The sequence below is a fragment of the Mustela putorius genome, unplaced genomic scaffold (assembly GCF_011764305.1).
Source record: "Mustela putorius furo isolate JIRA1106 unplaced genomic scaffold, ASM1176430v1.1 tig00000135_pilon_pilon_pilon, whole genome shotgun sequence".
Classification (NCBI taxonomy): domain Eukaryota; kingdom Metazoa; phylum Chordata; class Mammalia; order Carnivora; family Mustelidae; genus Mustela; species Mustela putorius.
The window spans coordinates 5,937,677-5,962,507 of NW_025421292.1; the positions used below are offsets into that span (position 1 = coordinate 5,937,677).

The 24,831-nt window shown below is 37.4% G+C and overlaps 1 protein-coding gene across 2 annotated transcripts in view; it reads right to left on the reverse strand.

Moving 5' to 3' along the window:
- The window catches only part of CD109 (CD109 molecule), a 136,360-nt gene that overhangs the window by 57,211 nt on the left and 54,318 nt on the right, over positions 1 to 24,831 (reverse strand). For both annotated transcript variants that reach the window (XM_045074785.1, XM_045074786.1), the window contains exons 6-16: positions 20,931 to 20,970; positions 18,142 to 18,226; positions 13,843 to 13,939; positions 13,451 to 13,592; positions 12,581 to 12,690; positions 9,833 to 10,057; positions 8,661 to 8,762; positions 8,511 to 8,573; positions 7,515 to 7,691; positions 5,962 to 6,114; positions 361 to 435 (exon numbers count right to left, since the gene is read on the reverse strand). In XM_045074785.1, the coding sequence (XP_044930720.1) occupies positions 361 to 435; positions 5,962 to 6,114; positions 7,515 to 7,691; positions 8,511 to 8,573; positions 8,661 to 8,762; positions 9,833 to 10,057; positions 12,581 to 12,690; positions 13,451 to 13,592; positions 13,843 to 13,939; positions 18,142 to 18,226; positions 20,931 to 20,970 (1,269 nt within the window). The remainder of the gene's footprint in view (positions 1 to 360; positions 436 to 5,961; positions 6,115 to 7,514; positions 7,692 to 8,510; positions 8,574 to 8,660; positions 8,763 to 9,832; positions 10,058 to 12,580; positions 12,691 to 13,450; positions 13,593 to 13,842; positions 13,940 to 18,141; positions 18,227 to 20,930; positions 20,971 to 24,831) is intronic.

Below are 24,831 nucleotides of genomic sequence, written 5' to 3' on the forward strand. Positions count from 1 at the left end.
CTGTCTCCCATACTTTTAATTCACTCTTGTGCATTCATTTTTATGCACATGTGAAAGGGTTTTTTTACTCTATCTCATTTTTGAGAATTTACATATGTACATGAGCATTCTCTCTCCCTTTCCGTACACAGAAACACACACACACACACACACACACACACACACACTTTTTCCATTTGCTTTTAAAATTGGAAGGATAATTATCTTTCCATTTCAGATTACACTTATATAACACTCCACTTCAGCAACACATTTAAGTAAAAGGTTAACATTTCATAATCCAGATAATTAATTCTGAAAGTGTTTGCAATAGTAAAAGATATTAATATCTTTTCAAAGTCTGTAACAAATTAAACATACCTGAAAAACGGCAAAAGAATTCATGAACATGCCTAAATAATAGCCAGTGTTATAAAGTTCCAGCTCATGGACCACCTAAAGAGAAGATAAAATACATGCAATGAATTGAATCACAGCAACCTGTTCTACCCCTGTCATATTTCTTGTATGTTGCTTAGACAACACAGGGCCTACAAGCTTAAATGAAAATGACATAAATGGAGGAATAAAGAATACTTGAATGCCTTGTTCATGATTCAGTCAGTTAAAAATACACAAACCATAAGTGACTCTTAATCTCACAAAACAAACTGAGGGTTGCCGGGGGGAGGGGGTTTGGGAGAAGGGGTTGGGATTATGGACATTGGGGAGGGCATGTGATTTGGTGAGTGCTGTGAAGTCTGTAAACCTGGTGATTCACAGACCTGTACCCCTGGGGATAAAAATATATGTTTATAAAAAAAAATATTTAGGTAAAGTATTACATAAATATCTGCACTAAATCACCCAAAAAAAAAAAAAATACATTTCCTCTCTTAACTTATTTTTACTCTGTTCAGTGATAGAGAGTTCCTAAGAGGTATATGCTCAGGGGCACTTGGGTCATTCAGTTGGTCAAGCAGCCGAGTCTTGATTTCAGCTCAAGTCACAGTCTCATGGTCCTGGGATCAAGCCATGTACCAGGCTCTGCACTTAGCTGGGAATCTGCTTGTGGATTCTCTGTCTCCCTCTACCTCTGTCCTTCTTCCTGCTGGTTTTCTCTCTCTCTCTCTCTCTGTATCTCTCTCTTTCTATCAAATAAATAAATAAATAGGCATACCTGGGTGGCTCAGCTGGTTAAGTGTCTGCCTTCAGCTCAGGTCATGATCTCAGAGTCCTAAGATCAAGCCCCAGGTCTGACTCCCTGCTAAGTGCGGTGTCTGCTTCTCCTCTCCCTCTGCTGCTGCCCCCTGCTTATGTTCTCTTTCTCAAATAAACAAATTAAATATTCTTTAAAATAAAGACATAAAATAAAATAAAATAAACCTTTAAAAAAAAAGAAGTGTATGCTTAAGTTTTGCCCAGGAAGAACTTAAATATCACCCTTGACTAAACCAACACATAGGGGTCAGCATTGAAAACAACCCATACTTTTGGCAGATAAATGGGTTAAATTTGATGGATAATATAAGTTCTGCAAAATGTCAGTTAACTATATTTTTTAAAATAACAAAAAGAGGCAATTCACAAAAAAGAAATAAAAATTATTAATAAGCAGAAAAAAATATCCAACCTCATTGATAATCAAAATAATGCAAATTATAACATCAATGAGATAGCTTTTTCAATACCGAGATATTTGCATTATCACATTAGCAATACTATTTTTTTAAGAACAGCACTCCTTGCTAGCAAGAGTGAGTAAAATAGGTTAAAAGAGTGAGTAAAGGGCACCTGGGTGGCTCAGTGGGTTAAGCCTCTGCCTTCAGCTCAGGTCATGATCTCAGGGTCCTGGGATCGAGGCCCGCATCGGGCTCTCTGCTCAGCAGGGAGTCCGCTTCTCACTCTCTCTGCCTGCCTCTCTGCCTTCTTATGATCTCTCTCTATTTCAAATAAATAAATAAAATCTTAAAAAAAAAAAAAAAGAGTGAGTAAAGTTGGCAGCTTCTAAAAACACTAAACATAGGGGTGCCTAGGTGGCTCAGTCATTAAGCATCTGCCTTCACTAGGATCATGATCCCAGGGTTCTGGGATGAAGCCCTGCATCAGGCTCTCTGCTCTGCGGGAAGCCTGCTTCTCCTTCTTCCACTCCCCCTCCTTGTGTTCCCTCTCTCACTCTCTCTCTCTGTCAATAAATAAATAAAATTTTAAATAAATAAATAAGCTAAACACAGATTAGAATATAACCTGGCAACTCCATTCCCATGTACATACTGAAAAGAATAGGGACCCAAAGAGTCTAACATGCCAACAGTCCATTGCAGCATCAGTCACAATAGCCAAAAGTCAGCAAGTTAATGTCTATCAACAGAAGAACGGATACACAAAATGTGGTAAACACATGCAATTGTATACTATGCAGCCATAAAAAGAAATAAAGTTCTGACAGGTGCTACTACATGGATGAACCCTGAAAACCTTAAGCTAAGTGAAAGAAGACAGACACAGAAGGACAAATTTTATATTATTCCACTTACATGAAATATCTAGACTAGGCAAACTCATAAAGACGGAAGTAGATTAGAGACTGCTTGGCGGGGGTGAGGAAAGGGGGAAATGGAGGATCATCACTTCATGGTTACAGACTCTCTGGAGTGATGAAAAAGTTTGGGAAACAGATAGTGATGATGCTTGTACAACATTATAAATGTAATTCACACCAACTGAATTATCTTTTTTTAAACAGTTAAAACGGCAAATTTTATGTTATCTATATTTCACCACAATAAAAAATTAAGATATGATACCCTTTTTGGTAACTATTCCAATACATCTCCTTTATTTACATTAGCATTAACCAGAAAACTTAAGACAAAGGCAGGAATAAAAACCATGAAAGATTCTAAGTCCAAGTTTAAAAAACACACCCGTTTAAAATGAAACACGTGCATCCAGTGTTTCTGCCGTGCTAAGCACCACCACTGCTACATGCATGGTAACCAAACATGGTGCCAGAAGAGGCACCAAGAAGAAAACAAGTGAATGAGAGAACAGGAAATGTCAGATTATCTCAAGAAGTTGGCAAACAGGCAATGGACCCAGAACCAGACATAATAGAGAGAAGGTTTTAATCCCATGACTCAAACTCTGCTACAGAACACAAATGCATGCAGGATCACCTTCTGCTGACACACCGGCATGAATCATTATCATGGAATATCGTGGAATTATCGAGAAAGAATCAACTACCTCCAAAAAAGAATCTCCTTTTCTCAGTGGCTCAACAAAAAGGAACTGCCAAAGCTGCAGCAAAGGCCGGTGTCTGAAAATTATTTCCAGAAGGTCTAGCACACTTAAATTTTCTCAAGGTGTTCAAGAGTCTCTCAGCACCACTTATAAATTTAACAAGAACAAAAGAAACCAAAATGGCCTGTCACTACAAGCTCCTGACACCCTCCCCCAGAGCCAACTCTGGACAAACAATAAAAGCAAGTAGGAAACTTGGATGAGTGGGATGAGAAGACCCTGGGAAGAGTGAAGGATATCTTGAATTGGTGTGTTGGGAGGAATTGGGTGGCAGAAAGTGTTAGAGGCAGACAGTCTGGGGAAAAGGTTCTGCTCTGACTTCTTTCCAATGGGTAGCCTCAGGACAATCATTCCCCGCATTTTCACTGCCGAAATCAGTAGCTGCAGCAGCAGCCTACACTTCCTGTTGCAAGGTGTCGGGAAAATAAGTCAGCTCCTCTGCCCTTCTGGTGTGAGAAACAGGAGAACCTGTGGACAGACCCATGGCCCCAAGCATTCTCTTCCTCTTGTCCTCCAAACTCTCAGGGCAGCTGAATCATAATCTCAAGAGATTGTCTCTTCTTGGTGATGCTTTTCCCTAAGAGCTTTAAAGTGAAACATGGAATGAAACCCAACATCACACAGGGAGGATCAAGAGTAGTTTTCTAGTCCCTGGAGCTTAACCCCATCCTCTCTTTAAACTCACAAAACACACAGATTGGAATGGGGCATTGAGCCTTCCTCAACAAGACATTATCAGAATAGCTGCCAACCGAACTACATCCAAAGAATATGTCTTCCATAAAAGATATCCAAATAGACAACACATAACATGTGAAGCAAAACACTGAAAAGTCCAGTTCAAGAATTTAAAATAAACATGGTAAATATACATAAGGAGATAAGGAAAAATATGGATGATATAAAAAAAGAACAAAAGATAAGAACCAAATGAAAATAATAGATATTAAAAACATAATAGCTGACATAAAGAACCCAATATAAGAAATCAAAGTAGGATAGATACAACTGAAAAATGACCAGTGAGCAGAGTCACATGAGGAGCTCTCTCAAGAAACACAGAAAAAGACAAAGAGATAGAGAACATAAAACAAAAAGCTAGGAGATATGGAGAAAGAAAATAGATATGCCAATCTCTGAATAATGAGAGTCTCAGAAGAAAAGAAAAAATTTAAATGGAGAAGAGGGAATATATGAAGAAGTAACAGATGTAAATTTCCAGAATTAAAAAATGAAGGAAGAGCATAGATCAAAAGGGCAATCAATAATGACACAGAATTACAATCCCTCACAAAAGCAACATGGTCTGGCCGGGGTTGGAGAAGAAGATGGCAACAGGTGAAAGACAAAATGTATATGCAAGAAAATGAGAGGATGCGAAAATGCTTGTTCTGTTAGATAAAGATACAAATATTGATAGCTGTAAGAAATCAACATGATAAATAAATATGCATGGTTCATGAATTAAGGGCATGTATCATAAGAACAAAAACAGAATGTAAAACTTCAAAACCAGAAGAACAAAATTTTATCTAACCCATGGAAAGAAGAAAAATGAAAAGATGAAAAGAGAGGGGGAAAAAAGAAAGTAATCACATTTAAAAGTATGAAATAAAGTAGAAATAAATCCTAATTAGAATAAGAATTACCACACTTGTAAATGGGTTAAATAAGCTTATTAAAAGACATGGACTACCAGACACTAAAAAACAAAAGCAAGGGGCACCTGGTTGGCTCGTTAGTTAGGTGTCTGTCTTTTGCTCATGTCATTATCTCAGGGTCCTGGGATTGAGCACCACATCGGGCTCAATCGGAGGGAAGCCTGCTTCTCCCTCTCCCATTCCCCCTGCTCTGTTCCCTCTCTTGCTGTGTCTATTTCTGTCAAATAAATAAAAATAAATAAATAAATAAATAAATAAAATGGATTTTAAAGAATTAAATAAATAAATAAATAAAATGGATTTTTTAAAAGTATCTTTATAGACTGAAAATTATATATAATTTTTATCAAGTGGATTAATTTACAACAAAATGATCAAGTCAACCTAAACATTTATATCTTTCCTCCTATATGTACTTAATCAATTAATGGATATAGGTTATACAATCTAGATTTCAACTGACAATGGCACAAAAGAATATATCAAGAACTTACAAATTAACATGGAATGATTAATGAATAGGGAATTAATTTATGTAACACTAGATGTTTCCATATTTCTTGATATATAAGTTTTCTGTAGATTAACATGATTTCACTCCCTCAATATACTACAAATTCCAGATTCAATAAGACTATACTTATATATGACACTTAGGTATAACCAAAAGAAAAAGTATTTCAAAATTATCTAAAGTTCTCTTCTCCAATGTCATCCACAATTACACAAGTAAATTTCCTAGTACTTTCTCGAGAGTCTTAAATTCAAATACAGTATGAAAATAAGAGAAAACTTCAGATGGCATCTCTCATGTAAAACAGCAAAGACTCTTCACCATATGAAGCCCCTTTCCAACAAAACAACCAGAATCCAAATCCTTTTTATTTGGAAACTTTACTGATTACTGACTTAAGAGGAACTAATGAAATTTCCTTTAGATATTTGAACTAAGGCAATAGGTTTCCTTTTTGCTCTTTAAACATGTATTTTGTAAGGAAAAAATTGCTAAACTCACATTTTCCATTGTAATATCATTTGAGACATTCATCAGATTCACACTTTTGTCAACGGCTACAATCCCAACTGTTGAGTCTGGCTGTGTCACGGAGATCCTAAGAGAGACTCTCTCAGATGGTTCAGCCTGAGTTTTACTCCAAAATAGCTTTATCTAAGAAAGGGAGAAAAGAGGACTGATTTATTTGACTTTTTAAAAATCATTACTTACATGTCTTACTAACTCAAAATCTAGCAAAGATTTTACATTTGCCTTAACTCAGGGATAATTCTGAAACCATACATAAGCCTTCTGCAGGGAAAGAAAAATTTTTTAAAAATTTAAATATATCCTCTTCAAATTTGTAGTTTCTTCATGAGTAATGTAATAAAAATTATATAAAAAGAAAAAAAAAGAACGGTGCCTGACTGGCTCAGTCAGTAGAACATGCGACTCTTGATCTCAGGGTTGTAAATTCAAGCCCCACATTGGGTGTAGAGATTACTTTAAAAAAAAAATGTAGAGATGCTTTGGTGGCTCAGTCGGTTAAGTGTTTGCCTTCAGCTCACATCCTGGGGTCCCAGGATTGAACACATCGGGCTTCCTGCTCAGCGGGGACCCTGCTTCTCCCTCTGCCTGCCGTTCCCCGCTGCTTTTGCTCACGCTCTCTCTCTCTCTCTCTCTCACTCTGACAAAAAAAATAAAATATTTTTTTAAATGTAGAGAAAGCTATGTCTTCACAAATATAGCTAAAACTATACTTCTTATCTTTCATAGCTAAGAAATTTCTTGGAATTGTGCTTTTATACCTAACCCCCTGAGTGTCTGGTAAGCTTATTTAAGCCATGTCTTTTAATAAGCTTATTTAACCCATTTACAAGTGTGGTAATTCTTATTCTAATTAGGATTTATTTCTACTTTATTTCATACTTTTAAATGTGATTACTTTCTTTTTTCCCCCTCTCTTTTCATCTTTTCATTTTTCTTCTTTCCATGGGTTAGATAAAATTTCGTTCTTATACCTTGGAGTTGTGCTTTTATACCTAACCCACTAAGCCACCCAGGTGCCCCTCAGTCAAAGTCTTAAAGCCAAGAATCTTAAAATAAGACCCACACTGCCCAATAATTCCACATGTGAAAATATACATGTAACAATATGAAAAGGTTCAACCATAGTTCTGGAAATGAATATCAAGAATATTCATTTTGTTTATCTGGGGCGCCTGGGTGGCTCAGTGGGCTAAAGCCTCTGCCTTCAGCTCAGGTCATGATCTCAGGGTCCTGGGATTGAGTCCCGAATCGGGCTCTCTGCTCAGCAGGGAGCCTGCTTCCCTCTCTCTCTGCCTGCCTCTCTGCCTATTTGTGATCTCTCTCTCTGTCAAAAAAATAAATACAATCTTTTTTAAAAAAAGAATATTCATTTTGTTTATCAATTGAATAATTGATTCAATTTTGAATCAATTTTTTTAGTGATACTTTTTTTTAGTGGTACTTTTCTAAAGAAATAGTAACATTTCTCAGACTTCACTAATATGAAGTTTTCTTCTAACATCATTCATTACCTTTAATCTTACCTTATTTTTAAAAACAAGCTGAACATGGAGTTTTAGAACATCATTTATAATTTCCCCATCATCCTCAATATAATACACAATAATGCAGGCTTTTGGAGCCCAAGAATTTTCTGGTGTTAAAGAGAAGGTTGTTGAATTTTGCTTGCCTACAGCCACCAACCGTCCCCTGGATACGACCTGAAAAGAAGAGTAGAACAGTTTCATTTTATGCCAAAGCTGGTAAGAATCTTAGCTGCAGCTATAATCATCATAACTTTAACCATACACACAAATTGTTTACTTAAACCAACTTCAAAGCCTTTATGAATGCAAAGAAACTTCCCTGACCAACACAGAGAGGATAAGCTAGGAGACAGAAAAGGATAAAAGAAATACTGATTGAGACAACAGTAGCTTCACAGTCAAGAATCTGTTTTTGAGTGGGAAGAATATAGAGCACCACTGGGGAGGCCAGAATGAGCAAAATTCAAGGTATGTGTAGCAATTCTTATTTATTTATTTTGTTTTTCTCATATTTTATAATTTTCTACAATAAACTCAGATGGATTATCTCAAAAAAATTAAATTTTAAACATAATGCAAGATTTAATTATCCATCTTAAGTTGGAAATGCAAATACAGGTGAAGGAATAAAAAAGAAATTTTGACTGTAATATGAAAAGGGCAGGCTAAAGGATATAAGACTGAATTTTAAAAAATTAATGAGTTTAGACATAAGGTAGATATCATTCGTGGTGATCCTATAAGAGATAATAAATTCAAGGGGTGCCTGGGTGGCTCAGTGGGTTAAAGCCTCTGCCTTCAGCTCGGTTCATGATCCCAGGGTCCCGGGATCGAGCCCCACATCGGGCTCTCTGCTCAGCAGGGAGTCTGCTTCCCTCCCTCTCTCTCTGCCTGCCTCTCTGCCTGCTTGTCATCTCTGTCTGTCAAATAAATAAATAAAATCTTAAAAAAAAAGAGAGAGAGATAATAAATTCAGATTCTATAAGAGATTACCATGTAGCTTAACTCCTTCAATTGCTTATTGCCACTAACCACCAACTCAAAAGGTGATCCCACCTAGAAAAAAAAATCTTAATTAATAAGCACATATGAATGGCAAAAGAGAACAATTATATTGTAATTATAAGTGACTGTAGGCTTTACCTTTACATTCTCATCTCTTGTCTTTAGCTGGATGTATGTTTGACTGGGAGACTTAAACATACCATGAACTGCCATGCTACTCACACTATTAAGAAAAGAAGCCTATAATAGAAGAAAAGGGAGCTATAAATTTTCATCTTCAGTAACACCCTGAGAAAGGATACTATCTGTTGAACAATTCCTGAAAGGCAAATTCACTTTTACTCTTTTTTCTTGCAGAAAGAAAAAGTGTGTTCTCCAGACATTGGATCTTCACTTTATAGTTTATAAAGAAAGTGACAGCTTTAAAACACAGAAGGGGGGGCGCCTGGGTGGCTCAGTGGGTTAAGCCGCTGCCTTCGGCTCAGGTCATGATCTCAGGGTCCTGGGATCGAGTCCCGCATCGGGCTCTCTGCTCAGCAGGGAGCCTGCTTCCTTCTCTCTCTCTCTCTGCCTGCCTCTGAGTGTACTTGTAATTTCTCTCTGTCAAATAAATAAATAAAATCTTTAAAAAAAAAATAAAAAAAAAATAAAACACAGAAGGGGTCTTCATCACCATAATCTATGAGGAAAAAGCATAGTCCTAATTTATTTCAGAAATGAAAGTACATTATCTAGAAACACAATGAGAAGAGAGAACAAAATGAGAAAGGACTCCTTTCCTTCTCTCCACAACACAGAGTTTATTTACAAGCAAAACATCAGACCAACTCATGTATCTACCACCAATAGTCAGAGTAAAACTCAAAGGACCAAACCTGTGGCAGGGTTGAGCAATGAAAAGAAAGATAGCAGGAATGGTTGAGGTGTCCCAAATGACACCCTCTGAGAAGAGTTCATCAAAGGAGCATAGGTTTAAAAAAATGTTTTCCTCTTCATTTCAGCTCCTGCCAAAATACACTTTTAAATGATTGAAAACCAACCTAGGCCGGGAATCTGAGGAGTTTGATCATATCTTCAGAGCACTATATTTTACTATGCTCTTTAAAATAAATTTACAAGGAAGTACTTGGTCCATCCCTCAAGCCGCTGTTACTAAATTGTTTATAACGTTTTCCTCCATTTTTAAAAATAGAAACATGTGTCTACTTCCTACTTCCTGTGAACTTTGACCTCTAACGGTTTGAGTACCTACCATGAGATTACAATTTTAATGATCTTATAGTAACATAATGATGAAAAACAAATGGTACCTTCAACTGTAGCTCATTGGAATCATCCAAGATTGGGAATTCAATCTTAAAGATTCCATTTTGGGGGAGGGTATAATTTATGATCTGGACAGCTCCTGTTTCCTGATTTCTGCTATTCCATCTGTTCCAGTACTCAGAAGAATTTTTCTGTGTCACTGTTATAACTACATTATTTCTTCTTTCTTCAAAAGTCAGTTGATTGCCATCAGCACGGGTTACCTTCACCTAATTGTCAAAACACAACATTTTAAAAACAGGTAACAAGAAAAGCAAAGCTTTTAAGTTCAAATGAATCCAGTCCCCATCTGTGGTATTCTGATGAAAATGAATTCTCAAAAACTGATGGCAGTACCCTAACTTCCAGATGAAGTAGTCTCTCCCTAGGCTTCCAACACCACTGACCATTCCCTTCTTATTAGTATGGCTTCTCTTGCCTTCCATGGCTCCACAACAACCTTCTTTATTTCAGAGCCCTCTTTCTGTGTCCTCACGTGACCTTTTGGGTTCCACGTCCCTCTTCCTAAATGTGGAAACTTGTCAAGGCTAAATTATCAGTTACCTGTGCTTCTCTTTTTCTCAAAGGTCTCAGCACTCCTACTGCTTTCTTCACCTTCCTCTGGAATTCATACTCAACACTTCCAATTTCCACTTGCAGACAACTTCTACTTAAGTATCCCTGTCAACTCGAATTCAGTGCATCTATCACTGAGCAACCATCCTGCCTCTCCTCTTTTTGCTAACACCACAATTTTGCCAGACTTCCCATCTCTCAGTTACCCCTCCCTTTTCCCACCTCCCAGATCAAATATACACTAAGTCTTGTACTTCTGTCTTGCATCCTCTCCATTAGCACATCCCCCCCTCAAGCTTCCTCACCACCTCCCACCTCTGAGCTGCAGCCATCCTCCTACATACAGCCCCATCCGTCTCCCTGGAATACGGCTTTCTCCATACCCTTCCCACACTCGTAAGGCTCCTAGGCTCTTCACTGCCTAGAGCATAAAGTACAAAAACATGCATGTGCCATTTAGGATTCTTGACAACTTCCCACACTTTGCCTCCTGTTTTCTGTCTCACCACCCCTGGACACAACTCCCTGCTACAACTGTACCCATCCAGGTGAATGCACCTGAACTTGGCAAAGAGGGGCCTTTACTTGTCTCAGCTCACCTTGTTCCCCACCTTTCACCTCCACACTAAACATTTACTAATATTGGGCACCTGAGCGGCTCATGGTTTAGTGTCTGACTCTTGGTTTTGGCTCAGGTCACAATCTTATTTAGGGTCATGGGATCGAGCCCCACGTCAGGCTCATACTCAACATGGAGTCCGCTTGAGGTTCTTTACCTCTCTCCCTCCCTCCCCCTCTGCTCCTTCACCAGCTCATACTTGCACACTCTCGCTCGCTCTCTCTCTCTCTCTAAAATAAATAAATGAGGACGCCTGGGTGGCTCAGTGGGTTAAGCCGCTGACTTCAGCTCAGGTCGTGATCTCAGGGTCCTGGGATTGAGTTCTGCATTGGGCTCTCTGCTCAGCAGGGAGCCTGCTTCCCTCTCTCTCTCTGCCTGCCTCTCTGTCTACTTGTGATCTCTCTCTCTGTCAAATAAATAAATAAAATATTTAAAAAATAAATAAATGAATGAATAAAATCTTTGAAAAACTAAAATAATACCCTTCTGATATTTTAGCAAATAGCTTAAATCTTCCCCTTCCATAAAGCATCCTTTAATGACCCTCCTCCCTATCCCAAGCCAACTCCTCCTCCCAGACTCTTACTGTCTCACTCTACTCATTTGGAAGTTACCATTTGCAGCCTCAAGGGTTTTTTTCCTTACTTTTTCAAACTAAATTATGTGATCATTGAAATCAGAAACTATCTAAAACTTTTCTTGATCCATTCAACAAGAAGTCATACCTTCCTTCTTTAAACCAGAGGTCAGCAACTATGGCAGGCAAGAAAGCCGAATCCAGGCTTTTTGTAAATAAAGTTTTACTGGAACACAGCCACCCTGACTTTGTTACAAAGTAGTTAAGGCTGCTTTCATGCTATAATGGCGGAGTTGGGTAGCTGTCACAGAGACCATATGTATCACAAAGCTAAAATTATTTACTGTCCAGTCCTTTGCAGAAAGTTTGCCAACCCCTGCTTTAAATCACTAGAGAAATGTATGCATGACACTGACCTTATCCTCCTTAAATCATACTTGTGTGTATACTTTCTTGTCACCATCACAAAAACTGTAAATCCGGGGTAGGGACTGGATTCTTCTTAGTTCTATAAGCCCCACCCAGCATCCTGCCTTGCACAGTGTCAAAATTCACTCAATAAGTGTTAAATTTTTTTTTTTTTAAAAAAGAGTAATTGTTGATAATTTTTAATGCAACATCTTTGCTAGAACTAAAATTAATCTTTATGGAAAATCAAACTGAAATTGAAATTTTTTGACTGGCACTTAATTCTTTCAAGTAATTTATAAAAGCTTCAATGTAGCAATCCAAATCTAACTTAAATTCCTTATTAAATACATTTTGAGGAAAATACGTTTGTCGGAAACTACTTTTTTAAGTAAACTTAGACAAAGGTCATTTGGGAACAATTCTACATACCTCATATATCTAAGAGGGAAAAAGTAATCTATCTACTTTGAGTTTAATATTTTTTTGAAAAGCACCAAAAATATTAACTGCCATTCTGTTTCATTAAACTGAACTTGCTGCTTTAGATCATTAATAAGCATGCCAACTTACAGTGGCTGTGAAGTTGAGAGATGGCTTCAAGACAGTAGCATAATCAAAAAATTCAATGATGTAATCATGTTGCTTGAAAAATACATTAGAACTTGCATTTCTTGAGATACCTGTTTTGGAAATTGCACCATTTAGAAACCAAATGTTATTGTTCACCAACAGCCTCTATTCATCCAATTTTTCTATCTAAGCTACGTCGCCAAGAAGTTAATGGGGCACAGAAGCCTCATTCCCACACTGGTTTGGTCATAAAGAGAACCATACGGTTCTATTACAGCTTCCAGGGACCCGTTCTAAGCACTGTTACTGCTGTGCCCATCCGCAACATGGACACTGAAGACTAAGGCCACAGACTGAATCATTTTTTGCTCCTTCGAGGTCTCGTGAAAGCTGTGGATAGCAACAGAAAGATCCAAGCAAATTAACCTTTATTTTATTATTGAAAAGAACTGTCCATGAGCAGACAAGAGCTCAGAAGATGTTAAATGATTAAAAACACACCCACATACACACAAAACAGAAGGTGGTTAGTCGGCTGAAAAAACAGGCCTTTCCATGTGGTTCCCAGGTTGAAAAGAAAGGAGAAATGGAGAAAATTACAAATACCTATTACATGTGGTTGAAGCACAGACTGTGGTAGAAAATAGGTAATCCCCCCCCAAAATTTAAAATGAAAATGGAAAGAAAGAAAAGAAGTTTCTCCTTCATAATGAAAACATTCTGCAAGTGACACTAATTAACAGATATGACAATTTCAGAATTAAGTAGCATCTTTAGAAAGGCTCCCAAATGAACGTGCTAGTCGTAACAAGAAAGGAGAGAGAGCAGCACCACATAAGCAGCTTTACCTTCACTTCAACGTCTACAAACCTGTAAGTGATTCTGTCACTGTGGCTAAAATTTCTACCGGCCCAGGGGAAGACAGATACATGTGTTCAGAAAGCCCTTCTGAAAAATCCATTACTTTTTTCATCTCTTCATCATTAAAAGAGAAGTTTGCAGATCCATTTATCTGTTTTGTTTAAAATAATTCAATTTTATTCTTCACTTTAGCAATTCAAATTTTAGAAATAAAATTCAAACTGAGTCACAAAATATGATGGCTCTGGAGTATAAATGGGTAGATTCTCATCTGTCCAATTCTCAAAAAAACTCTTTTCTTACACTCAATCTTTGTTAATTCAGTATGAAATCTTATTTCTAGTAAAAGTATACGTATAGTGTTTCCCCATTTGAGGTCATAAGATCTCTGTAAAAGTTACCTTAAAATTTTTTGTAATATTTTTCTTCATGCCCCAAAAGGATAAAGGTAAAAATGTAAGTGTTACATCTCCTTTCACGGGCTTCCCATACGTATACCTGAAAAATAATAATTTTTTTACATTTTCAACTTGACAGTATCAAAACAGCACATAAAAATATGACTTTCCAAAAAAGAAAATATTACTTTTCAATAACATCACTAGCAATCCAACTTAAAAAAATTATATTTTAAAAAATACTCTCACTGCAAATTTTTAAAACTAATCACAACTAGGAATATCCTTAATCAATGGTGATCCTTGAAATTAAGTCTCTGAAATGAGAAGACTTTTAATGACAATACTTCAAAAACAGTTCATAGCACCTACTTCACCTCTAACCATTTTAGACACTGCAGAGAAAAATCTGATTATAATTGCAAGTGCAGTTTCCTGTCCAAAGATTTTTTTTTTTTTAAGTTACGAAAACGTTTTATTCCTAGAAATCTAGACTGGCCCATTAACTGCATGTCCAGGACACTTTGCTACTTTGCTACTTTTGAACATTTTTAAATGGTAGTTGAAATTGCAATCACCAAGGCCCACTGTTGCCCGTTCCAGTATTACCCAGAAGGGTTTATTAGACCAAACACACTGCGGGCACCAAATGTGCTCAGGGTTATCAAAACTTGGCTTTGTGCAGAAAAATATAAAAGAAGAGTAATTTTTTACCCACAGTACCAAAATTATTTTCTGGAGTCATATCTCATCTCTGCTGCTTTACATTTTATGTATTAATTTTTAATCCTCTCTCATGATGGGAAAATCTCTTCATGTGAAAAAGAGAGGCAATCTTTGGTAAACCATTTTACTGCCAGAAAGCCTTTTTTAAATGTGTTTCCTGGGTTCCTTCCATTTCTATTGTGTAATAAATACTCAGCCAAACGTGGAAGTCAGTGTTGCTCCGCACTCTATAAATCTAACAGTAAACTCCTGTTTCCTGAATCCATTAGTTGAACACAGAAATGCCTCCTCATCTGGATCAACTCAACTCAAAAGCCAATGGTGAAATGCAGTACATTCCAAATTGAGGAGAATGAAACAAATACATTTTCAAATGTATCACCTTCCAAATGAAAACAGTCAAGTCAGCTGCAACCCTGGTCAGCAACTTCAGCACAAAGTTCATTCATTCAAAAGAGAGTCCTCAAAACTTAACAGTTCTTGCATCTTGTTAAAAGCTTAAATAAATGCATAAGGTTACCAAAACATTATATTTTAAAAGAGTTCTATCACATGAGGTACTGGGGGCTTGAAAATCCAGACATCATTTAATGTATTCTCAGATACAAATATTTTTTTATTTTTGTTTAAATGTGAAGCAGATTTAGCCTTCTTTGCCTCAAGCTAATTATAATAATTATGAAACAAGGATACTGATAATTATTGTCCTAAAGTCGGGAAGCATTTGGAATAAACTAATGACTTAGAAAATAATAGTTTGACAACATTTTAAAAAGCAAATGGAGCATATTCTAGGGTAGTGCCATTAACAAAACAAGGATTTTTTTAATAGCCATAACCAAAGGTTTACAAAATGATACCTAAAAAATTGAACCGGCCAGTTATAGTTCATGTTTCTCCCACTCTTTTTTTCATGTCATTTCAAAGACACATGTCTCAATTTATCAAATAATAAATACACTTAAATAAACCTTAGCCTAAAAAATATGTTTTTCAACTTTACTATCTGCAGAATATATAGAAATAACTAGATGTGTGCTATGTTATTTTCTTTACAATCCTCTAGAACCCTCTGTGGTCAGTGGGGAAGAGTCTACTATTTCTTTTAATGAGGTGGGAATAGTGAGCAGATGTTCACATCAAACCCAATAAATAAATGCAGATTTTTATTCAACTCAGTTAAAGATTTCTAATCTAGGGGCTCCTGGGTGGCTCAGTGGGTTAAACCTCTGCCTTTGGCTCAGGTCATGATCTCGGGGTCCTGGGATCGAGTCCCGCATTAGGCTCTCTGCTCAGCGGGGAGCCTACTTCCCCCTCTCTCTCTGCCTACTTGTGATCTCTTTGTCAAATAAATAAATAAAAATCTTTTAAAAATTAAAAAAAATAAAAATAAAAAAGATTTCTAAGCCAAAAAGAGACTGTTAACCTTCTTCTCTGGGAAATTCCCAGCAATGTTCCTCACCTTAACCATGCCTTGATGGACAGATGGCTATGACCAAAAGAAAAGCCCAAACTGTTTATTAACCACTCATAGGATCATCATCTTCATCAACACATCTCGATTTTTTGCGGGACACAGTATTTATAGAATAGGTCTACACCAATTTTTATAGACTGATAAAATACTCTGCTGGTCAAAAGATTTCCTTAATCTGTTGCAAAGATGTAAAGAATATCCTCAGTGTGAATGTACGCCAGCCCCCCCACAATCATGTAAGCCCGTTCCTGACAACAACCTCTTAATATGTATCTCCTACTGGCTCTACTTCTGCGGAACCTTAACTGCAGGCGTCCTAAGGAAAAGGATGCGAGTAGGATGTGGTGAATGCTAAAAAAAAAAAAAACCAGGGGCCATCACAATGGCCATGTTGTTCTCAGACAGTGGTATTTCAAAGAGGCTCAACAAATGAGAATCCAGATGAAACTAGAGGAGTTCTTTTTTCTTTTTTTTAATCTAATTGGCTTAACTAAGCAACTCCTAAATCGGCAGCATCCCTTCTAGCACCTAAAGAGATACTCCTATAAGAATTCTTACCGCAGGGAGGAGGGTATCAGGGGATCCTCACATCCCACCCCCCAAAGTTATATATAAAACTTTCTGAAGAGTTACCAGAGCTCAAGAATCACTGTTCTAAGTGATTGTACTGAATCCCTGGCATAGCCCTGAAAACCAAAAACCAGAAGCGAAGAAGGTTTCCACACAACCTAATCCACAAGGACGCTGATGGTTTGTGTGGATTTGCACTCACTGTTCTAAAAACTCTCGTCAAAGAACTCAAAATAAAACTCAGAATCCTTAGCCTTCAGCTAAGATCAAGGACAGGATAATAATTTTGTAAAATGCAGGCATTTACTTGTTTTCTAAACCATAAATCCATCCACAGTACCCAAATTCATATTAGAAGCCACCTCTTGGTTGAACACAGGCAGAACACTAAGTTGGTATATAAATTGTAGACACATATTTGCCTTTGTGTCACAGGATTTTCACATGGATTAGTTTTTGTGTTTTGTTTTGGTTTTGTTTTTCCAAATAAAATCTGAAGCGGAAGTCCTCAGAACGTTTTGTCTGTGGGTTTCTTCCACCAGGAGACTGACTGCCCGTCACTTGCCACCGTCACAAACCCTCACCAAGAGAAGATGAGAAGTCAGTGAGAGGGAGTCCAGTATTTATCTGCCATTACAAATAAATTCTGAAACTAAATAAATTTCAGGAACCAAAGCACAGCTAGTCACACATCAAAAATGAAAGCTACAGGACGCCTGGATGGTTCAGTGGGTTAAAGCCTCTGCCTTTGGCTCAGGTCATGATCTCAGGGTCCTGGGATCAAACCCCACATCGGGCTCTCTGCTCAGCAGGGAGCCTGCTTCCTCCTCTCTCTCTCTCTCTCTCGGCCTGCCTCTCTGCTTACTTGTGATCTCTGTCAAATAAATAAATAAAATCTTTTTAAAAAAAAAAAAAATGAATGCTACGTAAGATCAGTTCTGGAATAACTCTGGTAGGCTGGGACTCTCGGGATGCTTTCTGCCGCCCCAAAATGAAACCCTCTGCTGTTCGAGCCAGCGGATCAAAATAATGAGCGCCATGATACACCTATATATGGATGGGCTGGAGTCTCTCTGTGTTCATCCACTGAAACAATGAGGAGGGAGAACTTCTTCCTTGTTTGCTAATTGCATTAAGACAACCAAATTCCTCCCTCAAGATTCAATCTCCATTACTGACAGAAAAAAAATTAAGATCGAAGAAGACCTAAGTAGCCTCGATCCATGTCAGCTGAATGAGGGATAAAGATACAATCTGGAACAATCAATAATGTAAATCCCCCGACTAGTCTCAGAAAGATCCTCGTCTGTGGGAAATACTTCAGGATTGGATCAGCGTGGAAGCAGGCAGGTGGATACAAAGACCTGTACAGACAAGTTCCGTGCTTAATTAGTTATTACAGATATTTGTTTCCTGCTCATTGTGGTATTTTAATAAACAGAACATGGTGCTAATATTATGGAGTATATAATGAGCTCTTGGTCAGTTTTATAACAGGATATAGCCATTTTTTAAAAAATGATACTTACTTTGCTGTGACAGTACCATTTAAGCTCCTAGAATTCAAAGAACAATATAATGGTGTCTGCAAAGTAACTTCAAATTTGGGTAGTACTGAAAAAGAGAAGCAAGCGTAAATATCTCAAAGAATCTATTTTACTATCATTTTTAACTTAACAAAATAAAGACTAAGTTGTTCCAAAGAAGTCAACAATTGGTACTATTTGAACTTGGATTCTTTAGACTCCAAAGACACGTTAACACACAGATAGATGAAAAGCACTTCATTTCAGCCAAAATGAGAAACCCTTATGAGGCTGATGACTAGACAGTGACAGTGGGGGCCAGTTGCTCTGGACACTTGTGTCACTGGAAGTTTCTCAACAGTAGAACCTGTGTTGTATCCAGAATCCTAGATGCTAAGGCATCTGGATGGTGGGAGACCAGGCATCTCCCATTAGTGCTCCCTTACTGCTTGTTAAAATACTCCCATGCTAGGTGTTAAATAGTTGCGTCTAGAGCAGCCCTTTCCCTAGGAGCATTCTCCAGTGTGGTTACTAAAAGCACATCCTAGGGCCCTAAGACTCCCCGTCTGCATGGTACCATGTATGCAGTCATACAGAATCCTTATTCTTTGAGACAATCAAAGAATCTGGGGGCAGTTAAATGTCATGGAACGCAATGAAGGGAAAGTTGTGTAGTAGGATTTCTGAGTTAATCATTAAGATGTGACTACAAAGTAATGATGCTTTTCTTGCATGACAGTGATTTCTGAGGGCAATCTCAAAGTAAAAAAAATCCCTACTTTGGTCAGCATTTATATAATTAGGATGTGAAATATTTTATAAATATGAACACTATTTGATATAAAGCATACCACCAGAGTAAAAAAAATATTGTATCCTTCCAGTCTATAGAAATTTTTTTCTCAAACTTCACTAGCTCAACAAATAGATCAGTCTCATTACGAACCACCCCACCATTCAATTAACACAAGAGAAGTGTCAAGAAGGTCAATGCGTCAACAGTATAGATCAAACCTCCAGCTCCAGACCAGACCAGGCCAAAGGCCATTAGTACGTCAAGATAGTCCTAGACAAATCTAGGACTGGCGGGCCAAGAAAGCCATATGATCCACTCAGAGGTGGAATTTCCTTAGAACAAAGAATTCAAATGTCCATTCCTCAAACTTCATAGGTTGGCAATCAGTTCCCCACCTCCACCATATCCAATTCAACAACATATAACCACCCAGCACCACCTCTATATGAAATGAAAATAGCCTAGATAAACCTTGGCCACCTCCAATTCCTTCTTCTAGATCAGGGTAATCCAAAAGAAATAAAATGTGAGCCACATGTATGATTTTAAATTTCTAGTAGCCACATTTAAAAAGTAAGAGGAAGCATGTGAAATTAATTTTTGTAGTATTTTATTTGATGCCATATACCTAAAATATTATCATTTCAACATGTGCTCAATACAAAAAATTACTACTAATGAGCCATTTTCCTTTCTTTTTTTTTTTAACTAAGTTTTCAAAATCTGATCATTAACCCACTTAGAGCACATTTCCACTTGGACTAGTCATACTTCAAGCACTCAATAGCCACATGTGGTAAGTGACCCCCAATTTGAACAACACGGTTCCAGATCAGGGGTCAGTAAATGACAACCAGCATGAGCTAAGAAGAGTTCATAAATTTTTAATTCATTGGGGGGGGAAATCAAGGGAATATTTTATGACATGTAAAAATTATAGGAAACTTTCATTTCTGTGTCTCTAAATAAAATTTCATTGGGTCACAGCCACATTCACTTACATATTGTCAACGGCTACTTCCTACAACCATAGCAACACTGAGTGGTTATGACAAAAATATAAGGACCACAGAGCCTAAAATTTGCTGATCCCTATTCTCGTGGATTATGAGACTTAGGAGTGACCAGTGCTATATGAGATATGTGGACTCTGAGTCACTGAGGTGTGAACAAACCACTTTCCAGAATTTCTATTGCCTGAATGAGACACAGTGTCAAAAAGCGACACAAATCAAATGAAAAAGTTCATGTGTAACCTCAAAATAGTTATCCAAATTATAACGAATAGTCAGATCCTATACTAACAAATGAGATCCTAGTCTTATCTTTCCTTCCTCTCCATCCACCAACAAACTAGTTGGGCCATGCTATTTTTATCTATGTATATCTAACTGTTATATAAATGTGACTCCTGCAAGAAAAGGATTTGCCCAAGTCAAACAGACCATCTTTACCAAAGCAACCAAATGAAAAATAGGGGAAATAACTGTTATGTCAAAAACATAACATGGGTTAATGCCTCTTAACATGGGTTAATGCCTCTTGCCTTCAGCTCAGGTCATGACCTCAGGGTAGTGGGATCGAGCCCCACATCGGGCTCTCTGCTCAGCGGGAGCCTGCTGCCCTCTCTCTCTCTGCCTGCCTCTCTGCCTACTCGTGATCTCTGCCTGTCAAATAAATAAATAAAATCTTTTTTAAAAACTTGCAAAAACTAAAATATGTTAAGATCACAATGAAGTAGAAAAACAAAAAAAATATGCATAAGAGAGACAACATAATGGGACTCCAGGTGATCTGTTCTGCATATTTTTCTTTATAATAACCTTTTATATCTTTTACAAAGGAAAAATGTGTTTAGGTAGGCCTATAAGAAACATCAGGAATTCACCCTCACTAGCATTTGTACTTTAAATAACATATCTCTTGGAAATTTCTCTTATCTCTGTGGAAAGTAACAAATGTTTTTTTCTTTCAGAATAAATTGAAGAACTCTTACCATATTCTGAAACCTGAAATGATTGATAATATGTCTGGTCCTATTGGGAAGAAAAAAAAAGACAAGAAAACATGTGAGTTCTTATTTAATTATTTTGCTTGCTTACTTACATAGAAAGATTAAGGTAATTATTTTTAATTGCATTTATAATGATTTAATGAGCAAAACAGTTAATTTTAACTTGTAGAAGTTTACTCTTAGTCATCCGTGACATGAAGCCTATGGGATTTCATTTAGTGTTTCTTGTCAATTCACTAACATAAAAAGGTGACCTGTCTCTATATTTCACTGCAGGTCATGTGAACAAACTGTTTAATTTGACTTCCATCATTTGTGAAATGAAAACTACATTAAATTAGATGTTTTATAAATATATGAAGCAAGAATACCACATGCCAAACTATGACTTCAAATTTGTTTTGAATATCACTCTCAAAAAAACCAATGGATAAAATAAAGTTACACATATTTTAAGTATTTATACATAATCAAAAATACAAAATCATCTTGGACGAACATCTTATACCTTTCATTTTCTTGTGCAGATCTTAAAACAATACAATATATCCTACCCTATTTTAACAAATATTGTTAACTGTTTCCTTTTCCAAGATCAACGAGAAAATATGTGGCCTCTTGTTATATCATTTTTTCTAGTTTCCCATATTTCTGTCCACCCTAAGTCCATAAGTAACATTAACTAGAACTTCTTTGATATCACTAAGTAGTTCTACCAATAAAATTTGTATTCTAAATCTGATTCCCTATGTTTATCAAAGCAACTACACAGATCCAGCTACAGAATATTGGTTTTTAAATCATCCTTTGTTAATCTAAATCAACTGAACAAGTTATTTTTAATCCTAAAAGGATAGAGTACAATCAAAGTACGAAACAAAGGTAACTGCTTATATACCAACAAAATAATTGTCTAAAACTTGATCTCGATGATGTCATTTAAAGTAGATCCCAAAGAAATTGTGTTGATCATAGTCATAAGAATCTACATTTGTGGCTTCTATCTTAAATTGTTTTCATGTCCTATATAGGAATGTTACAAATTACCTATATTAGGTTCCTTTATAAATTCTAATTTGTTTCCAGTTTCATGCACTGTGCTTTGGCTCCTACTCTCCCCTAAGCTTGACCTACACATTACTTCCATCCCTACTCATCTTCCAAGACTTAGCTCAAAAATTACTGCTTCCCCGAATCCCCAACTTAAGAGCAATCTCAGCACTCTGAGCCTCCATGCTCTTCAGTTCTTCCTTCTTTCCCTTCGCACCCTGTAAAAAGTGTATCATAAATATTTAGGGATGTAGTTTATCTTGCCGCAAGTTCTTTGAGGGCCAGGTCCTTGCTTGACATTTTTACCCCTCATAGTTTATCCCTTGAGCTGCCAGCCTAAGAGTGTCTAATACCAAAAAAGCACTCAATCAATATGTGTTAGGTATATAGTAGTAGATTTGACAAATGCAGGAAATCAACTAATTCGTTTGGGCCTACATTAAACAACAGCCTTGAAACCAAGTTTTCGGAAATTATTTAACAGATACGTAGTTATATGAATTACATTTGCAATGAATTCTCCTTTCGTGCTTCCTGCATTATTCATCATCCCTGATAACTCCTGATTTTCCATCTCTCTGTTTACTATCTCCTCTTTCATTCGGTCTATAAAATTTTCAGCTCTTTTGTTCTCCTGATACTCCCAAGTATCTTTCTGACTACTTTCTTGTTTCTTTAGTGGTCCTCTTTTTCTGCTCCCAAAATGTGGGCCCTACCAACCCCGAGCCTGAGGCTCTTCCCATTCTTCAGACCCTTAAGTGAGCTCATCAACTCTCCTGGTTTTAACTGCCATCTCTATACTCAAGACTCCTAAATCTTTATCTTTGACCCATACCTCAGCCCAGAGATGCAGACTCAAGTCCACTTTCTGTACATCTCCTCCTGAACGTCCTACAGAATGTGTTGGACTTCTTTAACAGGATTTAGCCTCACCCAGGGACCTTCTCTTATGTGCCTTTCCCCCTACTGATTAGATACCATTCCCTCCCATAATAACTCATGTATAACTCAATTATTGTACTTAACACAATATATTATAATTATCTGCTTTGTATCCATATCCTAGAACAGACCATGAAATCAGTGGGGACCCAGCACCTAATGAAGCATGCCTTCAATGTTTGTTGAAAGAATGTATGTATAAACAAATGAACAAAAGGATTCTTGACTGCAGGCTGGTTCTTACAGGGCTCCTCAGCTTGGCCTCAATTATCATACAACATCTCCTACCAGAAATTGAAATAACCTTCTCATGAGAAGAATCAGACAACCTTGAAGAGACATGGCCGTTTGGCAAATGGCCCACAGAGTAACCTTAATTCTCTGCCCTGTACTTGGAAGGAATATAAATGTCAAAGAGTAGAAGACGCCAACTGCATACAACACTAATGGGCAGCAAAGAAGTGCTTCTTTTCACTGTCAGTTTAAATTGTTCCAGTAAATCACGAAATCATTTTGTAACTGAGCGCTGACAGGATGCTTTGTCCTGGATGAGGTTTTCCCAGGGTGTTTATAAGTGGTGAAATGCAAATCAAGAAATAAATTCTTTTACTTTCCAAGGGGTTTCAAAAGCAGAAATGAGTTTTGTAATTTCCAACATATTATCCATTAGGCAATCGGGTCATACCAATTCCCACAATGAGTTTAGTGATTTTTATTAAATATGTTTACAAAACCTATCATCAGGACTGATATAAGATATTGAAATACTTGAAACTAATAATAAATCAGAGAATTCGTAGCAATTTGTCATATATAAGCATAAAATATTGATACTGAGTACTTTCATAAGCCTGAACAGGTATTTGTGAAGTTTTTCCATAAAAGGCTAGATAGTAAATATTTTAGGCTTTTCAAGCCCATATGGTTCCTGCTGCAACCACTCGACTCTGCTTTGAGACAAGAGGTAAATGAGACTGAGTGTGTTCCGATAAAACTTTATTTACAAAAACAGATGTAGCTGTTGGGCTGGATTTGGCCATTAGGCCATAGCTTGCTTAACCCTGATCTAAAAAATAAAATGTATTTCCAAACTGTTCTATGTCAACTCTAGCTGATTAACCTTAGCTAGAACAATGGAGAAGAAAGAAAAAGGGGAAAAAAAAAATACAGCGCTTTTGTAGGAAGCATGATTTCATTGGCTCAACAATCTTCCTTCAGTTCCACAGAAACAACCTGCCTCAACATGAGTTTTCATGTTTATTCCAGCTCATCAAATATGGTTTGGGCTCATTCACTCTGCCAGCAACAGGAGAAAGGCTGACCTGAAAGAGTAAATACTTGAGCAGCATGTCTTGCAGGCCAACCCCTTTCCAGGGGCAAGAATACATGACTCATCAACATCCTCTCAGTTCTGCTTGTCCCAGGTGGTCACTCTTCCATGGGGAAAGTGCTCCCTCACAAAGCCTGCTCTTACCACATACATTCCCCCTTGATTCGTATGAGATGGAAGCCTGTCTCAACGAGCCTTTTTTTTTTTTTTAAGATTTTATTTATTTATTTATTTGACAGACAGAGATCACAAGTAGGCAGAGAGGCAGGCAGAGAGAAAAGGGAGGAAGCAGGCTCCCTGCAGAGCAGAGAGCCCGATGCGGGACTCGATCCCAGGACCCTAAGATCATGACCTGAGCCGAAGGCAGAGGCTTTAACCCACTGAGCCACCCAAGCACCCCCTTTTTTTTTTTAAAGATTTCATTTATTTATATGACAGAGAGAGATCACAAGTAGCAGAGAGGCAGGCAGAGAGAGAGAGAGAGAGGGAAGCAGGTTCCCTGCAGAGCAGAGAGCCCGATGAGGGACTCTATCCCAGGACCCTGAGATCATGACCCCAAAG